Source organism: Cottoperca gobio, chromosome 4 (assembly GCF_900634415.1).
Source record: "Cottoperca gobio chromosome 4, fCotGob3.1, whole genome shotgun sequence".
Classification (NCBI taxonomy): domain Eukaryota; kingdom Metazoa; phylum Chordata; class Actinopteri; order Perciformes; family Bovichtidae; genus Cottoperca; species Cottoperca gobio.
In genome coordinates, this window is record NC_041358.1 from 22390383 (window position 1) to 22407290 (window position 16908).

Here is a 16908-nt window from a genome sequence, read left to right on the forward strand (position 1 = left end):
GGTGTAGAGGCGCCTGGAGCTCTTGTTGGAGTTGGGGCTGTACCTCTGCCTCATGGCCTTGACGTCCTTGCGGCTGCGAGGGTCCAGGAACAGAACCATCGGGTGGTACTGGATGTAGTTCAACCTTTCCACTGCAGTGGGAGTGATGTCCAGGAGAGGGTGCTTGTCCTGAACAAAAAATAAAATAAAAAATAGGGTGTGAGGGGGGGGGGGGGGGGGAGCAAGAATGCATCCAAAACAAGTTGTTAAAAGTGTGTAAATGTAAATTTGGGGCCGATTGAAGACTGGTTCACCTTCTCTGCTATTCTCCTCACAGTGTCCAGCTTAATAACTGTGGAGCCGCCGTCTCCTCCTCCACTGCGAGGAACCATGTCTGTCAATAACGACGCAGAAAAAGTGTCAAAACAGAGGTAGAAAAATGAATTTCTTATGTTGAACACGAGTCTCGTGAAAAACAAGACAAACCTGCCACTTCATATTCATCAGGTAACTCTCTGGCCAGCTTCTCCATGGCAACGTCATTTAGAGGGCCCATAATGACAATGGGTCGTTTGAAATTAGCTGGAGACACAAACAATTCAGAGCGATTAGAACTTGCTCGACTCGCGTTAGGACATGACATCAAACGTGTGTGTGTGAGGGTGAAGAACACACCTTCTCTGAGCAGGACTCTCTCATAGGCCGGGAATTTGCCCTGAATGGTGAGCTGCAGCAGGTCTTCACGACTCCGGCGGATGTTCTTCTCATTCTTTTTGTTCCCTCTGAGACCCCGTAGTTTCCAGAACTCGGCTCTCGGTCCCGACACCTGCCTGTCTCCACTCACCCGCTGCGTCTGCTCTATGCTGGCCATCGTCTCAGCCCTGCAGGAGAGAATGACAGATGTAAGAACTGAATCATAGTTCTTGGTAAAGGGATAGTTCAGATTTTTTGAAGTGGGGTTGTACTTATCCATAGTCAGTGTATTACCTAAGAGAAGCAGACAGGAGTACCGGCACATGAGCAAAGCCAGGTAGTACACCGACTATACATAAGTACCTCATAAAACCCCACTTAAAAAAAAAACTAAACCCCATACTATCCCTTTAAACTGGAAATGTAAATCTTCTTCCCCCCCCCCCCCCCATCTCCTGCAGACCTGGCCTGGTTGGGGATGGTGCCTTTATCCATCTCGTGCAGGTCGTTCCCCATGCGGCTGGCCAGCCAGTTGCCCAACTTCCCGCGGTGCATTGTGTCCACCACCCTGAACACTTCTCCTCTGGTGAAGCTCAGACCGATGGAGCCTTCTGCCTCGTGGTCAAAGTGGGTGCGAACGTAGAAGTTGTCTGCCAGGTTGGACTTGATGATCTTCTTATAAACTGAGGAGAGAGAAAATGAAGTTGGATACCTCCAGCCACTGATTGAGAGTAACTTTACTCATAATTATCATCCGAGAGGTTCAGTGATAAACTTACTGTCCATCTTGTTCTGAGTGCAGATTGCAACCTGCTCCCTTTTCTTGATGTTCAGGAGGAAGTTGGCTGCCTCTTCTCGTGTGAAATGACCAAAATCAACGTTATTCACCTGAACAATTGAGAGACAAGTTTAAGGAGTAAGGCAATTTATCGTAAGCCAGATACAATATAGTAAAATGACTAAAAGACCTAACAGCTGAATTGTGCAGAATATAGTCACAGAGAACTCACTGCATGCATATGTCATCTTAATCTACACAATTAAGTTATTCAAATATGGCTAAATGGCCAAAATAGGGGCTAAAATTGAGATTTAAATAGAGTTTCCGGTTCTAGATGTTGAAATAAATAGTGCAGGGTGTACAACCTAAGATAGAGCATCATTGTCTCACCTTCATGATCTGGTCTCCCTCTTTCATTCCTTCGTTGTACGCCGGGCTGTTTGGCTGAACTCCACCTACAAATATGCCGACATCGTTGCCTCCCACGAGCCTCAGACCCACACTGCCCTCCTTCACAAACGACACCGTGTGAAGGTCGGAGCTGTAGCTGAGAGTGACGAGGAGAATTAGAAATGCGTACATTGTTGTCGAGATGAATCAACCAGCTCAAAGATAAAGATGCATATGAACGAACATCGGATTGCATTACTCACCCTGGATTAGGTGATGGGTACGAGTCTGGAGGGAGCGAGTAGATTGGCTCCTCTACAGGCTTTGCTAGAAGAGATATGGAAATGGTGAGACTCCCTGCTGGTACTACTAATATATATTGTCTTTGCTAATCTTACTATTTAGTCTATTATTTAAAAAAAAGAACACAAAAGCACAATTCAAACAGCTCAAAGGGAAAACTTTAGAGGGAGATATTTGTCTCACGCACGGCGCTGAAACCAGCAAAAGTGTTTTTCTTCTTAATAAAGTACAAAAATCCATCAGTTATCAATCTCAAGTGTCCTGTCAATCAGGTTATTGTAGTAGTTCTAGTGTTGAGCCTTACAGTAGGCTGGTGGGTTGCTCTTCACTGAAATCCCAGACCGGACGGTGCCAGTTCCATTAGCAGCACGAGGAGCTCTGTGAGGGGGAGAAACACGCTTACACTTAAAATTCAATGCCGTTAGTAATCATTGACATATACCAGACTTTCAAACAGTACAAATTCCCCGTTGCATATAATATACAGAAAAATTTCTTTGTGCCTGCTTTTCCCTCATAAAAAACAACAGTAGCATTATGTAACACAGCGGGCATTTAAAGGGTTAAAACATAACTTTTGGTATTTATAAGCAGGACTGAAGGAAGTGACAATAGTAACACTATAGATTTTATAAAGCAGATAGTTATGCCCTTTATGGACAGAAGAGCATCTTATTCAAAGGAAAGCACAAAGGTTAACAACAGCATAAAACGTGAGGATAACACTGATTAGATTTGGAAGCAGTGCATGTTAGTGCTCAGCCGTACCTGCGGTTGCTCTCGCCCCGCTCGGAGCTCCCAGACCTCCTGAGATGCGACAGCTGGTCTGACTCTGAATCTGAATCTGAATGAAAACAGAGACTGTTGTCAGGACTAACTTTGACCTTCCTGCTCTAAAGCTTAAGATGAAGATACAGAAGTGTGAGTGAGAGGAGAGTCAACTGACCATAAGGCGGCGGTCTGGTGGGTGACATATTGCGACGAGAAGGCTCCCGCTTCACGGCGACTGAAGTGGATTTAATCTCGGGCAGGACTCTGATTGTAACACAAACATATGTGATGAAATACAATACTTGTGACACATTACAAGAAACAAAACAGTGCATAAGCGAGATTGTTCATTCAAATATCTTTTTGCATTTTTCATATTAATCCTATTAAAAGGTTTTCATGGATACTTAGTGTCAGAAAGACTCCTTGTGTAACATTTTATTCTTATAAGTCTACTATTGACTCGATGACAGATATTTAAGACGGAGGAAGTATGTACTTTCAGTTGACTATCAACACATATTAAACAAACTGTAGGCATAACATGTGATCTGCTTCTGACCTGCTCAGGTTACTATCAATAGCCTGCTGGCTTACGGTCAACAGGCCATCGGACACACTCGGTAAGTTAGTGTTAGGTTTCTGGTTCGTGACACGTCATGACAAAGTAGCAATGAAGCAATGTGTTTCTTAGCACTTGAATACCAGTAACTTGTCTGTTGAGAAACGTGTTGCCAACAGACACCTGACATCTTCCAATGTCTCTCACCTGTATCTGTTGCTAGCCGTGTTGGAGTTCACGCTGTCTGTAGATTCCCTGCGAGGGACAGACGCGTAACTGGCCTCTGATTCAGACTCTGAAGGAGCTGTGAACATGAACAAATAAAAGCTGCTCTTAGGAAAACAATCATTTTGGACGTATTTGGCTATACATAGTTATTGGCCAGTAGTTAAAGAAATGTAGACGTCTGTAAAAAGGTATTAAGAAATAATCTTAACTTGATTATTAACACTTGTGTAAAATGTGCTGTGACAATAACACACAGGAGCTTCCTCCTCGATCGTGCATAATGTTCACTGACTAAATACACACACACTTGAACTGAAACATTGTGTACACACACACGCAAGCATACACACCCTTCTGTGGCGGATTGCTGGCAGTGACGCTGGGGGGGTTCCATCGCGGCGACTCCACCTGGGGCTGCAGGTCGACATCTGGCAGCACTCTGGAAAAGAACAGAGGGAGGCGGGAGTGAGGGAGGAGGAAGACAACAAATCTCAGTTACGTTTGGAGAGGGGGGGGACCCGTGGCTAATGTGATGATTATTGATGAAATGTTGAATATTCACCTTAGTGTCTCTGAGGGAAGCTCGCTCTTTGACGGTTAACTGCTTTGTGACTGATCAAAATTAACCACTCAGTACCATTAGTAGTATGGAAATATATATATATGAATATTTCCTGATCTTGTGAGCTTGTATTTACTATTAATTTGTATAACATGCTGGATAAATTATGCAGATTTGCATTTGGGGAACTAGTCTACAGATGTTTGATTGGAATATTGTGGTTATATTATATATATATTATAGTGTCCTCTGTTTAATCAGCATTTAGCCACATACAGGAGAGGGACGTGTTCAGTGTAAGTCACTTTTATTTCATTGGATAACAGAATACCAACACAAACATAAACATGTGGTACACAGTCAAAAAACACAAATCAAGCAAAATCTTCAGGTACACAATGAGCAAATCAATCAGAATCACAGACAGAAAGGGGAAAGTGAAGCTTCTTCAAAAGGTAAATAGAAACACGTGATTAGCTAATGTTAAAACGGGAGAGGCGTCTGCTCAGAGTCCCAGTCCGTGAGACGTTGTTGGGTTTCGGGGAGGGGGTGGGGGGGGGTTGGGCGGACCTTCATCTGTACCTGTATCTGCTGAGGGAGTCCTGACTGTACGTGGTGCTCTGCCTCTGAGGAGGCGCCAGGCTGATTTCTGACTCGGAATCAGAGTCTGAGAATGAGGAGGAAGAAGAGTTATGAGGTCGGGTCAGAGAGGCTCACAGGCACAACAGCAGGTCCAGGGTAGAAAATCAGACGCAGAAGCAATATGTTAAACGTTCTTTCAGATACTCTTGCACCCATGATTGGAATAAGGTTCCTAATAGCATTGAACAGACTACAACGGAGTCACGTTTAAGGAACACACTGGCTTTTAGATAACACACCCCTGTAAAGACAGGACTGTATGTAGCTCATTTAATAGGGTTAGGGTTAGGGTTAGGGTTATAAGTCACTAATGCTCCACTGTCTACACACACAGGAAGTAAGTTCTGTGACTTTCTTGTGTTATCCTTGATGTTCTATTAATTGTGCATGCACATTAGTGTTGCAGTCAATCAATAAGGTGTCTTTTGGAAAAGAGTTGTCAAATGAACAAAGCAAAAATAAAACATGGCAAATTAAAAACAGAAAAGAAAGTATTGTTTTCACTAAAGCTGCAGCATAAATCAGCGAGTATTTTAATTTCTATAATGTTATTCATCACAGCATCCCTGTCTTCTGCCTTCTGTCACCGGATGGTGCAAAATTATCGTGGCTTTAATGGCACTTTAAAGTTGAAATATTGGCGGGCAGATGGTTGAGGAGAAAACGTTACAATCACCTGTACCAGTGATATAGTTTGGTGTTCGTGATGCTTTATTTAACCTGTTCAGCAGCAAATATTCAAAACAAATATTTTGAAAGAAGGTTTTTGTTTTTGTGTGTCTGTATTGACCTAGGGGCGGGTCTCTGACAGGAGAGTTGATCCTCCTTGGTGGATCCTGGCGAACATTGATGGGGGAGGCTCTCAGTCCTATGTGAGCAAGATCAGGAAGAACTCTGTGGGGGAGAAGTGTGAGGGAAAAAGACGATTAGGAAATGTCCAGTGGAAAAACAGATTCTATTTCTCATGGTATTTATCAGCATTGTGATTCCTTAGGGTCTTCAGCTTCGAGCTGAATCAAGTTGTCCTTACTTGTATCTGCTGTCAGGGTGGGATCTCTCTCTGCGTGGCGGCGGGGAAGTGCTGCGGTCAGAGTCTGACTCCGACACCGGTCCTGCGGGGCTGTGAGGCGTTGGAGGGGAGAGTGGGAGGTGTTCCAGTTAGGGACTATAGGAGAGGACCGGGGTTTGGGGAGGCTGGACATACCAGACAGAGTTCTGCAGAAAGAGCAAATCAAAACTTTAAGTGATAATAAGTCCAACTAGTGCATTCATCGCCCATCCAATCTGAAATTATTCAGATCAAAGTACAATAAATAAATGGAAATGATGCCCAAACACAGAGTGTGATGAACATTTTGTCAATGAAACAGTAATTGAGAAACTGACTTGTATTTGTTGGAGTGATCCCTCATGTCCGGACTGGCTCTCCTGACAGGAGGAGGAGGAGGAGAGGCACTGCGGTCCGACCCAGACTCGGATGGAGCTGAAGAAACAACAATCCATCGATCATTAATGTTACTGTCCGACTGTGTCTGTTAACATCTTTGTTTGTGTGAGTATGTGATCAACAGCTTATGTGTATTTCTGGATAGAGAGTGATACTCTGCGGGACTGACCTCTGCGAGCGGCGTAGGTTTTTACAGGAGGCCGAGTCAAGGTGGAGCGCATTGGTGATGAATCCCGAGACTTGGCTGGAGGAGGTTCAGCTCTTGTTCTGGGCAAAATAAATAAATACAAATAAAAATTACAGGAATTCTTCAGTGCCTTTGTTCTTAACATAAGAGAAAATGTATCTTCTCTGGTTTTACACTATGAGCTAAAGACACACACACACACACACACACACACACACACACACACACGTAACTACTCTAATATTACAACTTCTTTTAGTGGAGGGGTGGGTGTTGCGAGTACCTGCGTGTCCGTTTCTCTCGGGTGGGTTGACGGGACGTTCTGTGTGTGGGGACGTCTTCGTCAAGGTCTGAAATGTCTGATAAGAACCAGAAGACAACTTCAGTTATTAGGCCAGACGTTCACTGCTTTTACTCTCACCTCAGCCCTGCAGGCTCACATTTAATACCTCGCCTCCCCTCTCCCTCCCTCCCTCACCTTCCAGTTCAGAGCTGCTGTCTCGGCGGCGGCGGTCTTCCTCACTGTTGGGGGCGCTGTCCACCACCTCCGGGATGCTGACCAGGAACCTGCGGTCGTCCCTGAGGACCGTCATGGTCAGTTTGCCCCTGCTCTTCTCCACCAGGTGCTTGGTCTCCAGCAGGGATAGATTCTCTGTCGTCATGCCATTGATCTAATCGAAGAAGACAAATAATTAGAACAGGAACGCAAAAAACATTTTATGTGCAACAGTTGTTGTTTAGATTAGGGCTGGGCGATGTGGAGTAAACCCAATATCACACTATTGATGAATCTACACAATCAGACTTTTGATAAATCATCATGAGTGGGTAAAGGCGACTGATAGAAGCGCTAAAACAGCCTGGTAACATTCAGAAGACTTCATCACCTTGAGAATGAGGTCTCCCTCCTGCAGCGTTCCTTCCGTTGCAGCCAGGCCGGTTTCTGTCATGTGCTTGATGAAGATCTGACTGCCCAGCTTTAATCCATACTCTGCGGAAAGAGGACGACAACGTGAGTTCAGTCAGACGCCAGCTCTCTCCCCAAGAGTACGTCAGGGCACGCAAACCTCCGGAAGTCTTACCATCTGTGATTTTCTTTTTATGCAGCGTCGTTTTGATGGGTTTCTCTGCCACGTCCTGATGCGGCAGCCTCTTGTAAGCCATCGACATCAACGGCAGTGTGTTCCCATGCCCGTTGCGGTCGGGCGAAGAGCTGCGGGCGCGGCTACGGTAGCGGTTGGAGTCTCTGTTGTCGCTGCCGTCAGAGTAGCGTCGTGTTCGTCTGGGAGGGTCCGGGTCCAGCAGGTTGGAATGGGACATGGCCCGAGACGGTTTGGAGGTTGCTGGGATCTGAATCTTGCGAGGGCGTTTCACCGTCTGGAGAGAGAAAGAATGGAGAGGGCATGAGATCTAAGAGACACAAGTAGGCAGCGATACATACGTACATTAAAGTCCTTTAGACGTTCAGGTTGGCGTTTCCTCCATACTCACTACATTTGCAGTCTTGCCACATGACTTGAGGATTTGAATGGTGTAGTTGGAGTGGACGTTATCCATCGACACTCCATTGACCATGACGATTTGGTCTTTGTTGCTGCGGAGCACAAGAAAAACACGTGTTCACAAACCTTTCAAGTATGTTTACATGTATGTACATGTACGCAGACAGGACATCATGCGTTTCTAATGTAAACAGTCGAGTTTTAAAAGTTTCCTACAGCCACGTCAGAGCCACGCAGGGCTCTACCGAATAGCTTCAGTCGTAACGTTAACACTCGAATGCGGAATAACAAAAAAAAGATAGAGACATTTGAAGCTTCATTGAAAACCTCAATAGAAGCTTTGAACGTAAACAACAACAACAACATTGGGTACCGCCCTAGAGGCTATGGTAGTCAACTCACAACAGTCGTCCTATGGCCGGTCCATTGGGCAGCACATCTGACACCACCACAGCTGTATCCCCGTTGTCTGGGTGAGGCTTTTCCTTGCCTCCTGAAATGGCAAAGCCAAACCCAAATTTGGGATCCTGCCATTATGAGAGAAAGGAGAGAAACATTTAGACAGACTATAACAGCAGGTACATGACAGAGTACGATAAACGTAGAGAAAGAATGCAGGAAAGTAAGTGGGCAGAGTATGAGCATGTGTAGAGGGACAGAGGGAGGAAGAGCACATTCCAGCGTCGCTCAGTCTGAGGCAGGATAGTGAAGAGCCAGCTGGGGTGCAGCAGCAGCAGGGTGTGTCCCTCTGAATTCCTGCTGTGCTCGGAAACTGAGAGGTCTGAAGCTCGGTCCAGCTCAACCCCCTTTACAATACTTTTACAATACCCGCAAAAAACAGCACTGAAGGAGCCTCTGAGCCTCTGAGCCGACACCGAGCATCGACTTTCACTTCTGTGTTTGTGCAGCCGCTCAGCACTGATGCACCAAAGATAAGCAGTCTGCACTTCTAATTCACTTACTTTCTTGTGAACATCATGTATTTATTTTACATAAATAAACACCTTTTTTTTATATATTGATTATTTAACAAACACTTACTTTGTTTAGTGTTATTGTATGTTGCTCCCATATCGTCAGCTCCTCCATACCTGGTTTCTGGAAGGAAAGAAAAAAAAACAAACAACAATGATAATAAATGTATGCTTTAGAAAGTATTTATCTTTGACAAAATTAAATCCCAAATATTATGATTAATCCTAATACATAATCCAGGTTCTTACAGGACAGTTGAGGCTGGGCCAAGCAAGAAGAGTGTGTACGACTTAACTTGATCTCTGCATGCTCTCACCTGTCTCAATCCTGCCTGACCGGTATGGAGGAGGGGCTACCTGCTCTGTGTGTCTGTGTGTGTGTCTGTGTGTGTGTGTGTGTGTGTGTGTGTGTGTGTGTGTGTGTGTGTGTGGATATACTGACAACATATAAACACCCGGGGCTTGTTCAGAAAGCAACAAACAATGTTAATTTCAATTATCGATTAATTGGATGATGAAACGTTTAGTCTATAAAATGCCAAGAAAATGTAAATCAAATGTCTGTTTTTGTCATATATGTACAAAGAAAAGGATAAAATCCTGACATTTCAGAGGCGGGAACAAGCAAATGTTTGCCATTTTCAAAAAACGATTATTTAATTATCAAAAAAGTTTTTTATTTTACATTTAGAAGCTTCTATTGAGGTTTTCAAATGAAGATTCAAATGTCTGTCGCCATATTTTATAACGTCATCACCCTTAAAAAAAACAAAAACATTTGAATAAAGTGACCAATCAGATGAAATGAGTTTTCACCCACCACTGGAATTTAATTTTACAAATAGTCCAACACTAATACAATTATTTATGTGCACCTGTGCAGAAACACCCGCTTCAAACAGAATGGAAACATGCAGCAACAACAAGAAATGTCAACGTCATTGATTGACTTATTTATTAATAGCATAGAGAGCAAATATTTCTTCTTACAGCGACACAGTGAGCCTGTTCTACACGACACGCTTCTACGTAAACAGTCAAGTTTCAGATCACTCAGCCCTGGAGGCTGAATTAGTAAAGCCATTGTTTTGAAGACTGTAAACATTTTCTAAACCTCCCGGTTATTTCTTTGAAGACGCTTTGGTCGTCTTGGTTATTAGAAACTATAGGAGCAATAGGGAAACTGAAACTTATAACTTAGAATAAAAAAGGTGCACATTGTTAAGAAACCACCTGAGGAAAGATGTCCCGACTGTATTGTAAGCCCTCCCTGTTATGTTGCTCCTCTTTTCTCCATCATCTGTCTAAAAAACACTTCCTAACCCACCAAACCACAGAGTTTCACTCGCTTTTAACAATACCAAACTAAAACAAAGCGCGGGCCGTGGACTATATGTCACAGAGCGCAGAAGGCGCCTGCTGAGTTACAGTAAGGGAACGGGTAAAGCCAGCTACTCTAGTCAGGAGGCACAGAGATGTACTGTTGTTGTGTTGAGCGCTGCAAACAGTTTGAAGTTTGTGCAAACACTTGGGTAGAAGATGCAGATCACACAAGCAGTACAAGGCCGTGACAGTAACAACTCCTTGAGCACAAACACAAAGAAGTATCCAATGTCCCGTCACTCCTGAACGCATCGCCTAGAAATACAACATGAATTTAATGATCCTGCAAAGATCTCTTTTTAAAATAAGGTCAAAAAACACTGATCATTAAAAAAAAAAGGTGCAGGAATCTCAAATATGATGGAGGTGGAGGCAACCACGAGCACAGGTGTGTGACCTGTGAACAGTGGGCCATTTGTTTGAACAAGTTAATCATAAACCTGAAAAAAAAACACTGACTGAAACTGATCGCTCCAATAAAAGCTGGCTGTGGATTTTCTCGACCTTAACGGACACAGAAACCCGTGTTAATGTTTGATATTGTAGTTTCACTGCAGGTTTAGCTACAGCGTGTGCGGGACGTCATGAGCAAAGCAAGACACAGAGCTCACGACTGAAAGTGGACGGACCAATGAGAAGAAGCTGTCAATTTCAAAACGCAAGTCGGACCTTTGAACGCACGGATCAGTAGTTCATCCAGAGTCAAAGAATTATCGGAAACCACAATTTGCAGGAGGTAAAAGAATCAAATGTTGAGTACATGTCTGGTAAACAACTTCCGTATTACCCTACTGAGAAAACTGAAGAGGAAATCTGTCAGAATACAACTGAAATGTGTTTTATTCAATATTTATCCACCACGGAGGGGGAAGAAAGAAAACAGTCGTCATGCCAACAGTCCTCAGTTGAGAAAATTCCCTAAAAACATTTACAAAAACAAAATCTGGCTTTTGAACAAAGGAAAGCAATGTGTCTGCACTGAAACTCATCCGGGGCATTTCAATGAATCAGACGGCCATAAACTAAGTCCTCCAACATCAAAACATAGATGCACTGAACAAACTACTGTAACAATCGGATATAGCGAAAGTAAGCTGAAAAGGTGAAGACAGGTAACACATTAATTCACTGTCTGCTGACGTGATCCTGGTTTAAGCCCACAAACTCCTGCACCTTGTACATGTTCATAATAATTCATATCATTTCTTCATTTTTAACCGCTTCCTTTGGAGGTACTTTTAGGCAGCGGTACACTGTAAGACGATTAATACTGTGTGTTCTTCCCTCACTTACCACATGGTCTTTGAACCTTACTTCCATTTCCCACTGGGATTTAAGCCGAACAAAACACCTGTGGCCTCCGGTGCTCAATGAACAGCCAGCTCTTTATATTCCATATGGCAACGCCAAAAGCAAAACAATCACAGATCCCACAGTTATCCCAGTCCAGTTTCCTCCTCCTCAGATCAGCTCTGTTAGGATGGTGGCTGCCGTCCAGAAGAAACCTGAACCCCTCCTGCTGAAATTATTTGTAATATGACCGGCTGTGGTGTTGCTCTCTCAGCGGGGAGAGAAGAAAGAAACCTGGGAGGAGAAACCTCACCTGGAGCGCTCCTCCCCCACCCAACCTTTGCCCACTCTCAGTCACTCTCCAGTGCCCTTTAATAAACGTGGATTTAAGGTGGAGCCGCACTGGCTTACGCAAACCCCCCCCCCCCCCCCCCCCCCCAACACGGACACCGGAACAGCGACGGATCTTAGATGCGACTACCGGAGAGGAGAGCTCATTTTAGCCGATTCCACACGTTAAAAACACTGAACAATATAAAAGAGCATACAAAGAAATACAAACAAGTCTCGTCAGTTCATGACTCACTGACTGCTTTCAAATCAAAATATCTTTCATCTTTAACATAAGCCTCATATTCCAGCCCTCAGCTAAATGGATACTGAATTTTGAAATGCAAAACTCATCACGTCTCATGCAAAACCTGCCACATGCCATATTTGTAGAGTTGCAAATGATATTTATTTTGTACGTAGTAAATAAAATGTAATAGGATTCCTGTCAATGATATATTTTTAGGATTTCTCAGTCTGTTAAGAAGCCAAACACCTCCTGCAGTATGTTTGATGAAGCCAGGCTGACAGATGGGTGGGACAGTTTTATTGCAGATAGCTTATCCATCTGCTATCGGCTTTAATTTGAGTACATAAATGTATATTTATCTTATCTTTTAATATATTTATCATTTCTGAAGCGGTAACCAGCAAAGATTTGGTGGTTTCACTACAACTACACTACTGACCATCTGAATTTGAGTTTGACTAATTAACGACTTCTCTCAGGAGTACACGAGTGGAACATTTGGGATCTTAACTAATATTTAAAGTAAAGATCTGTGGGTTTGACAACATACATCTGTAATGATGCACCTGCCGAAGTGACGAAGTTTAAAATGAGACTGAAACTGAAAACTGATCTAGTGCAATACAAATATATTAGGCTGCACAATCATGGACTCTAACAGCACAGACATTAAGAGGTTGAATACATGATGCTGCTACAGCGCTATCCATCCACTTACAGGCACCACCAGCAGAGGTGGTGGAGGCTCCGGGGGCAGAGAGCCAAAGTGCTTCAGTAGTTTCATCCGCTGCGTTAGATTCATGATGAAAACAGTGTCTTCTATTCAAAGAACACCTGCAGACTACCTCAGTGACATGTAGTCTGTATCTCAGCCACACACACACACACACACACACACACACACTTCCTGCTGCAGGTGTCCAAAACACAAACAATCCACAGAAAGACGCCACAAAGTATTCAACTTAAAATTAAAATAAAAGCAAGTAACAAATTCCTCTGCGACATGCGTCCAATGATCTGTATCCTCAATTATTCCCTTTCTGACGGGTTCATAAAGTCAAACAGGTCCACTTCTCCCACTGTCAGTGGTATGTGTGTTTCATGGTTAACTTGTAGTCTTTCCCACAAGGCAGCAGCAGCAGGTCCCAGGCTGTTGGCTGAGTTTCAGTCTGCTGGGTGCTATGGTAACGTCGGGGGAATGAGAGCGCTGGGCTGTTAATAATTGAAGGGGTGTTTGCTACACTATAGGTCTGCTTGCTCCGAGTAAAGTTTCCTGGATTCCTCCACAGGCCCTGCAGTGTTTCATGATCGGGAAATGACACTGTGGCAACCCAGAGCTTCGATGACACGTCTCCTTCATGGCTAACATTTGCGCACGCATCCGAAAGCATGGGTGTGCTGCAATCTTTTTTTTTTCCCTGTTTGACTCGGATTATCAGTGCCCTGCCTGGTCACAATGACTTTCACCTGACCTGTTTACCAGGAGGAGGCACAAAAGGGAGGTGCAGTTACCTGAAGGGTGTTCAGAAAGTGATATCAAATCCTAAACCGGAGAAGGTCCATAACAGATTAGAGTCTGGATTATACAACATTTTACAGTTTGAAAATAAGCGGTGTGCTCGGGTTCAGCCACGTGGAACAGCTGGCCTCTGGCTGAATTATTAATAGGTCTGAAGAAACACAGAACGACAAGCAACCACTACTGTTACTAAAACAAACACTTAGCAAAGGTGTGCCCCTCTTGTAGGTAAATAATCACTCATTCCTGTGTTTTTCAGTTTGAACTGAGGCCACTCCTGTTGGCCTACCAACATGCAAAACAATCAAGACCAGAGTGCCTTGTTCCACCAACACCACGTGAATAGAGAGGCCTACTTTTACATTAACACATAACTGGAATTCTTTAACCATGCATCACGCAAACAAGCTACTCTAAGAAATATTGATGACAAAGGACGGGCCTAAATCCTTGAATGGCCTTCAACATACAGCGGTTAATGAGGAACAGCAAAGCTTCCCCTCGTAAGTATAGCGATTTGAAAGACAAATACTCCAGAGGTTTGCAGAGCCGACAGAGTGGCTGTAATTACACAGAGCGGGGCTTTGTAGCTTCCACTCAAGGCATGTACTGTCAACAGTGTTTAGGTACTGAAAACACACACTTTATAGCTACCTGGACTCCCATACAGATGTCTTCACTCGTGTTATGTGGAAATACACAAACACACACTAAGGAAAAGTGACTCAAATGCATCTGTAACAATTGAAAATCAATGCAAATGGATTATTTTCATGATCGATTAATCTGCCGATTATTTTCTAGATTAATCATTTGGTCTATAAAATGTCAGAGAAAAGGGAAGAATGTGCACCCCAAGGTGACATCTTTAAAATGTCTTGTTTTCTTCAGTCCAAAACCCAAAAGATATTCACTTTAATATGATATAAAAACAGAGAAACTGCAGGAAATCTCCATATATTTTGCATGAAGAATTATTTTAACAATTATTGTTATGCAATATAGTTTGTGAATATTTTTCTGTCAATCGACTAATCGTTGCGGCTCTTTATACCCAGATATCTGTCCCTTTAGTATCAATGAGAAGGACTACTTTATAGCAATATCAGAGTTATTACATGGCATTGATGTGATGAAATACTTGGATTTGCTGGAACAGATAAATGCAGATGTATGGCTATTTCATCTATTTACAATGTCTCAATTGATAATATAAACACTACAATAGAGAATTTGAATCCACATCACCCACAAAAACACAACTCACTTAACTAGAGCCTAAATCTGGGGCTCAAATCTTGAAACACCTGATATGTCAAGTGGGACCTTTCCACAACAAGCAAGCCGTACCAGTCTAAATGCATCGGGTCAAACAGTGCATCAGTATATGCACTGTTTGGAATTGAGCGAAAGGAAGACGCAGCTGTTTGGGAATGCAAGGTCGAAACTATTGTGAAACTCTCTGGCAGGCAGGTAGAAACTTGTGTGGCAGAACCAGTAAGGTGAGGATGAAGAAAGTGGGGCTTGAAAGTGTCACCAACACACAAAAAATACAAAACAGGACACACACGAATGCTATGAAGCACCCTCTAAATTCTGGGTAAATATCAGATTTAAACTTGTGAGTGGAAACCTTGCTCTTTTGTGTTCTTTGTCTATTTACCAGTTCCCTTTTTTTATGTTGTTGATTAGACCATATTGTTTTTTAAAGATCCTCTTTTCTCTCTCATGATTTTCAGTATAATGGTACCTCTATTGTGTTTGATTGCATTGTAGCATCATCGCCACCATTGTTGATTGAATTCTATCCTCAATCAACAATGTACTTATATCCGTATATTCATTCCCTGTCTTTGTTTTGTATATGTCCTTGTGCTAAAGAAAAAAAGAAAACACCCTGCAAACCACAGTCCCCAATAGGTTATTTAACAAACCTCACACCATGATAACAACCACAGCTGACATTAAAGCTTATACTTATCCACAGCTAACAATAATTATGAAGCCATTAGGCTTTTATTCCTGTATGTATGTATATATGCATGTATATATACATAAGCTTTAGGCCTATAACTACTCAAAGCTAGCTTCGTGGCTAGTGGCTAACTCTTTTTCAAGTCAGGTTATGGCTGTCAAATTTACACAGAATACTTTTTATTTTAAGTTAGTTTGGTAAAAGGTTTCACTTATTAACATGTTTCTCTTCAACTTCTCCCCCTCATCAGACTGCTGATGTGGGCTGACAGCCATGCTTTATCTGTGTTAGTACAAGGAAAACGTTTGACAGCAGTGAAGCTAACTTACCTGTCCACTTCCGCTCTGAAGGCTGAAACTATGTGTGTCCGTCACTCTCACGCGACTCGTCCAAGTTAAAACAATAAAATAAAATCTTCTTTAAAGTGCTTGCTCACAGTCACTTGCTCGCAGGGACTGCTCCAGCAGTTTGAAATCTTTCTCCTAAATCTTCCTGAAGGCAGGTGAGCAGGAGTGGCGTCCAAGGCTCAACGTGCAGGTGAGTTTCACGACGTCATCACGCAAGTGTAGCGTCACTGACAGGAAGTTGGTCCGCCTCTTAAATAAATTCTCCACCGATAAGCAGTGAAGGGAAGTAAAAGCAGAAAGACTGCTCTCTAAAAAATACTGTTACAAGCAAAAGTCCTGCACTCAAAATCGTGAAAGTATAAAAGTAATAAAAAACGAATATATGAAAAGTGCCGGAAGTAAAAGTAGTCTACTCATTATGCAGAATGTTATTGATGCATTAATGTGTTCATCACTTCACTGTTGCAGCTGGTAGAGGTGGAGATCATTTTAATTACTTTATGTACTGCTTGATATTTTAACCTATAATAATATATATCATAATTTATTTTTTGTAATAATTTAATAAGTAAATCTGCAAAGTAACTAGATGTTCAATAAATATAGTGGAGTAAAAAGTACTACATTTGCCTGCAAAATGTTGTGGAATAGAAGTATAAAGTAGCATAAAATATATAAGTATGGCAAACTTGTACTCAAAGATGATGACCGTAAAGCTATGCTTCTTATTTTATGACCATTTACTTATATAATTGCACCTCTTTGCTTCATTGTTATATGAAGGGAACTT

At 42.7% G+C, this 16908-nt stretch overlaps 1 protein-coding gene across 1 annotated transcript in view; it reads right to left on the reverse strand.

Moving 5' to 3' along the window:
* LOC115007295 (tight junction protein ZO-3-like) overlaps positions 1-16322 on the reverse strand; it is an 18588-nt gene extending 2266 nt beyond the window's left edge. The window contains 27 exon segments of the mRNA XM_029430102.1: positions 1-168; positions 294-373; positions 466-561; positions 655-860; positions 1136-1355; positions 1452-1560; positions 1844-2000; positions 2107-2170; positions 2451-2524; positions 2915-2990; positions 3093-3181; positions 3687-3783; positions 4058-4146; positions 4852-4936; positions 5702-5805; positions 5942-6051; positions 6054-6126; positions 6298-6394; positions 6528-6625; positions 6829-6904; positions 7024-7216; positions 7433-7536; positions 7628-7922; positions 8037-8139; positions 8450-8574; positions 9089-9145; positions 16101-16322. The exon segment at positions 1-168 is cut by the window's left edge and continues 43 nt beyond it. Of these exon segments, the coding sequence (XP_029285962.1) occupies positions 1-168; positions 294-373; positions 466-561; positions 655-860; positions 1136-1355; positions 1452-1560; positions 1844-2000; positions 2107-2170; positions 2451-2524; positions 2915-2990; positions 3093-3181; positions 3687-3783; positions 4058-4146; positions 4852-4936; positions 5702-5805; positions 5942-6051; positions 6054-6126; positions 6298-6394; positions 6528-6625; positions 6829-6904; positions 7024-7216; positions 7433-7536; positions 7628-7922; positions 8037-8139; positions 8450-8574; positions 9089-9136 (3036 nt within the window). The 5' untranslated portion in view covers positions 9137-9145; positions 16101-16322.
* Between the last annotated feature and the right edge of the window lie 586 nt (positions 16323-16908).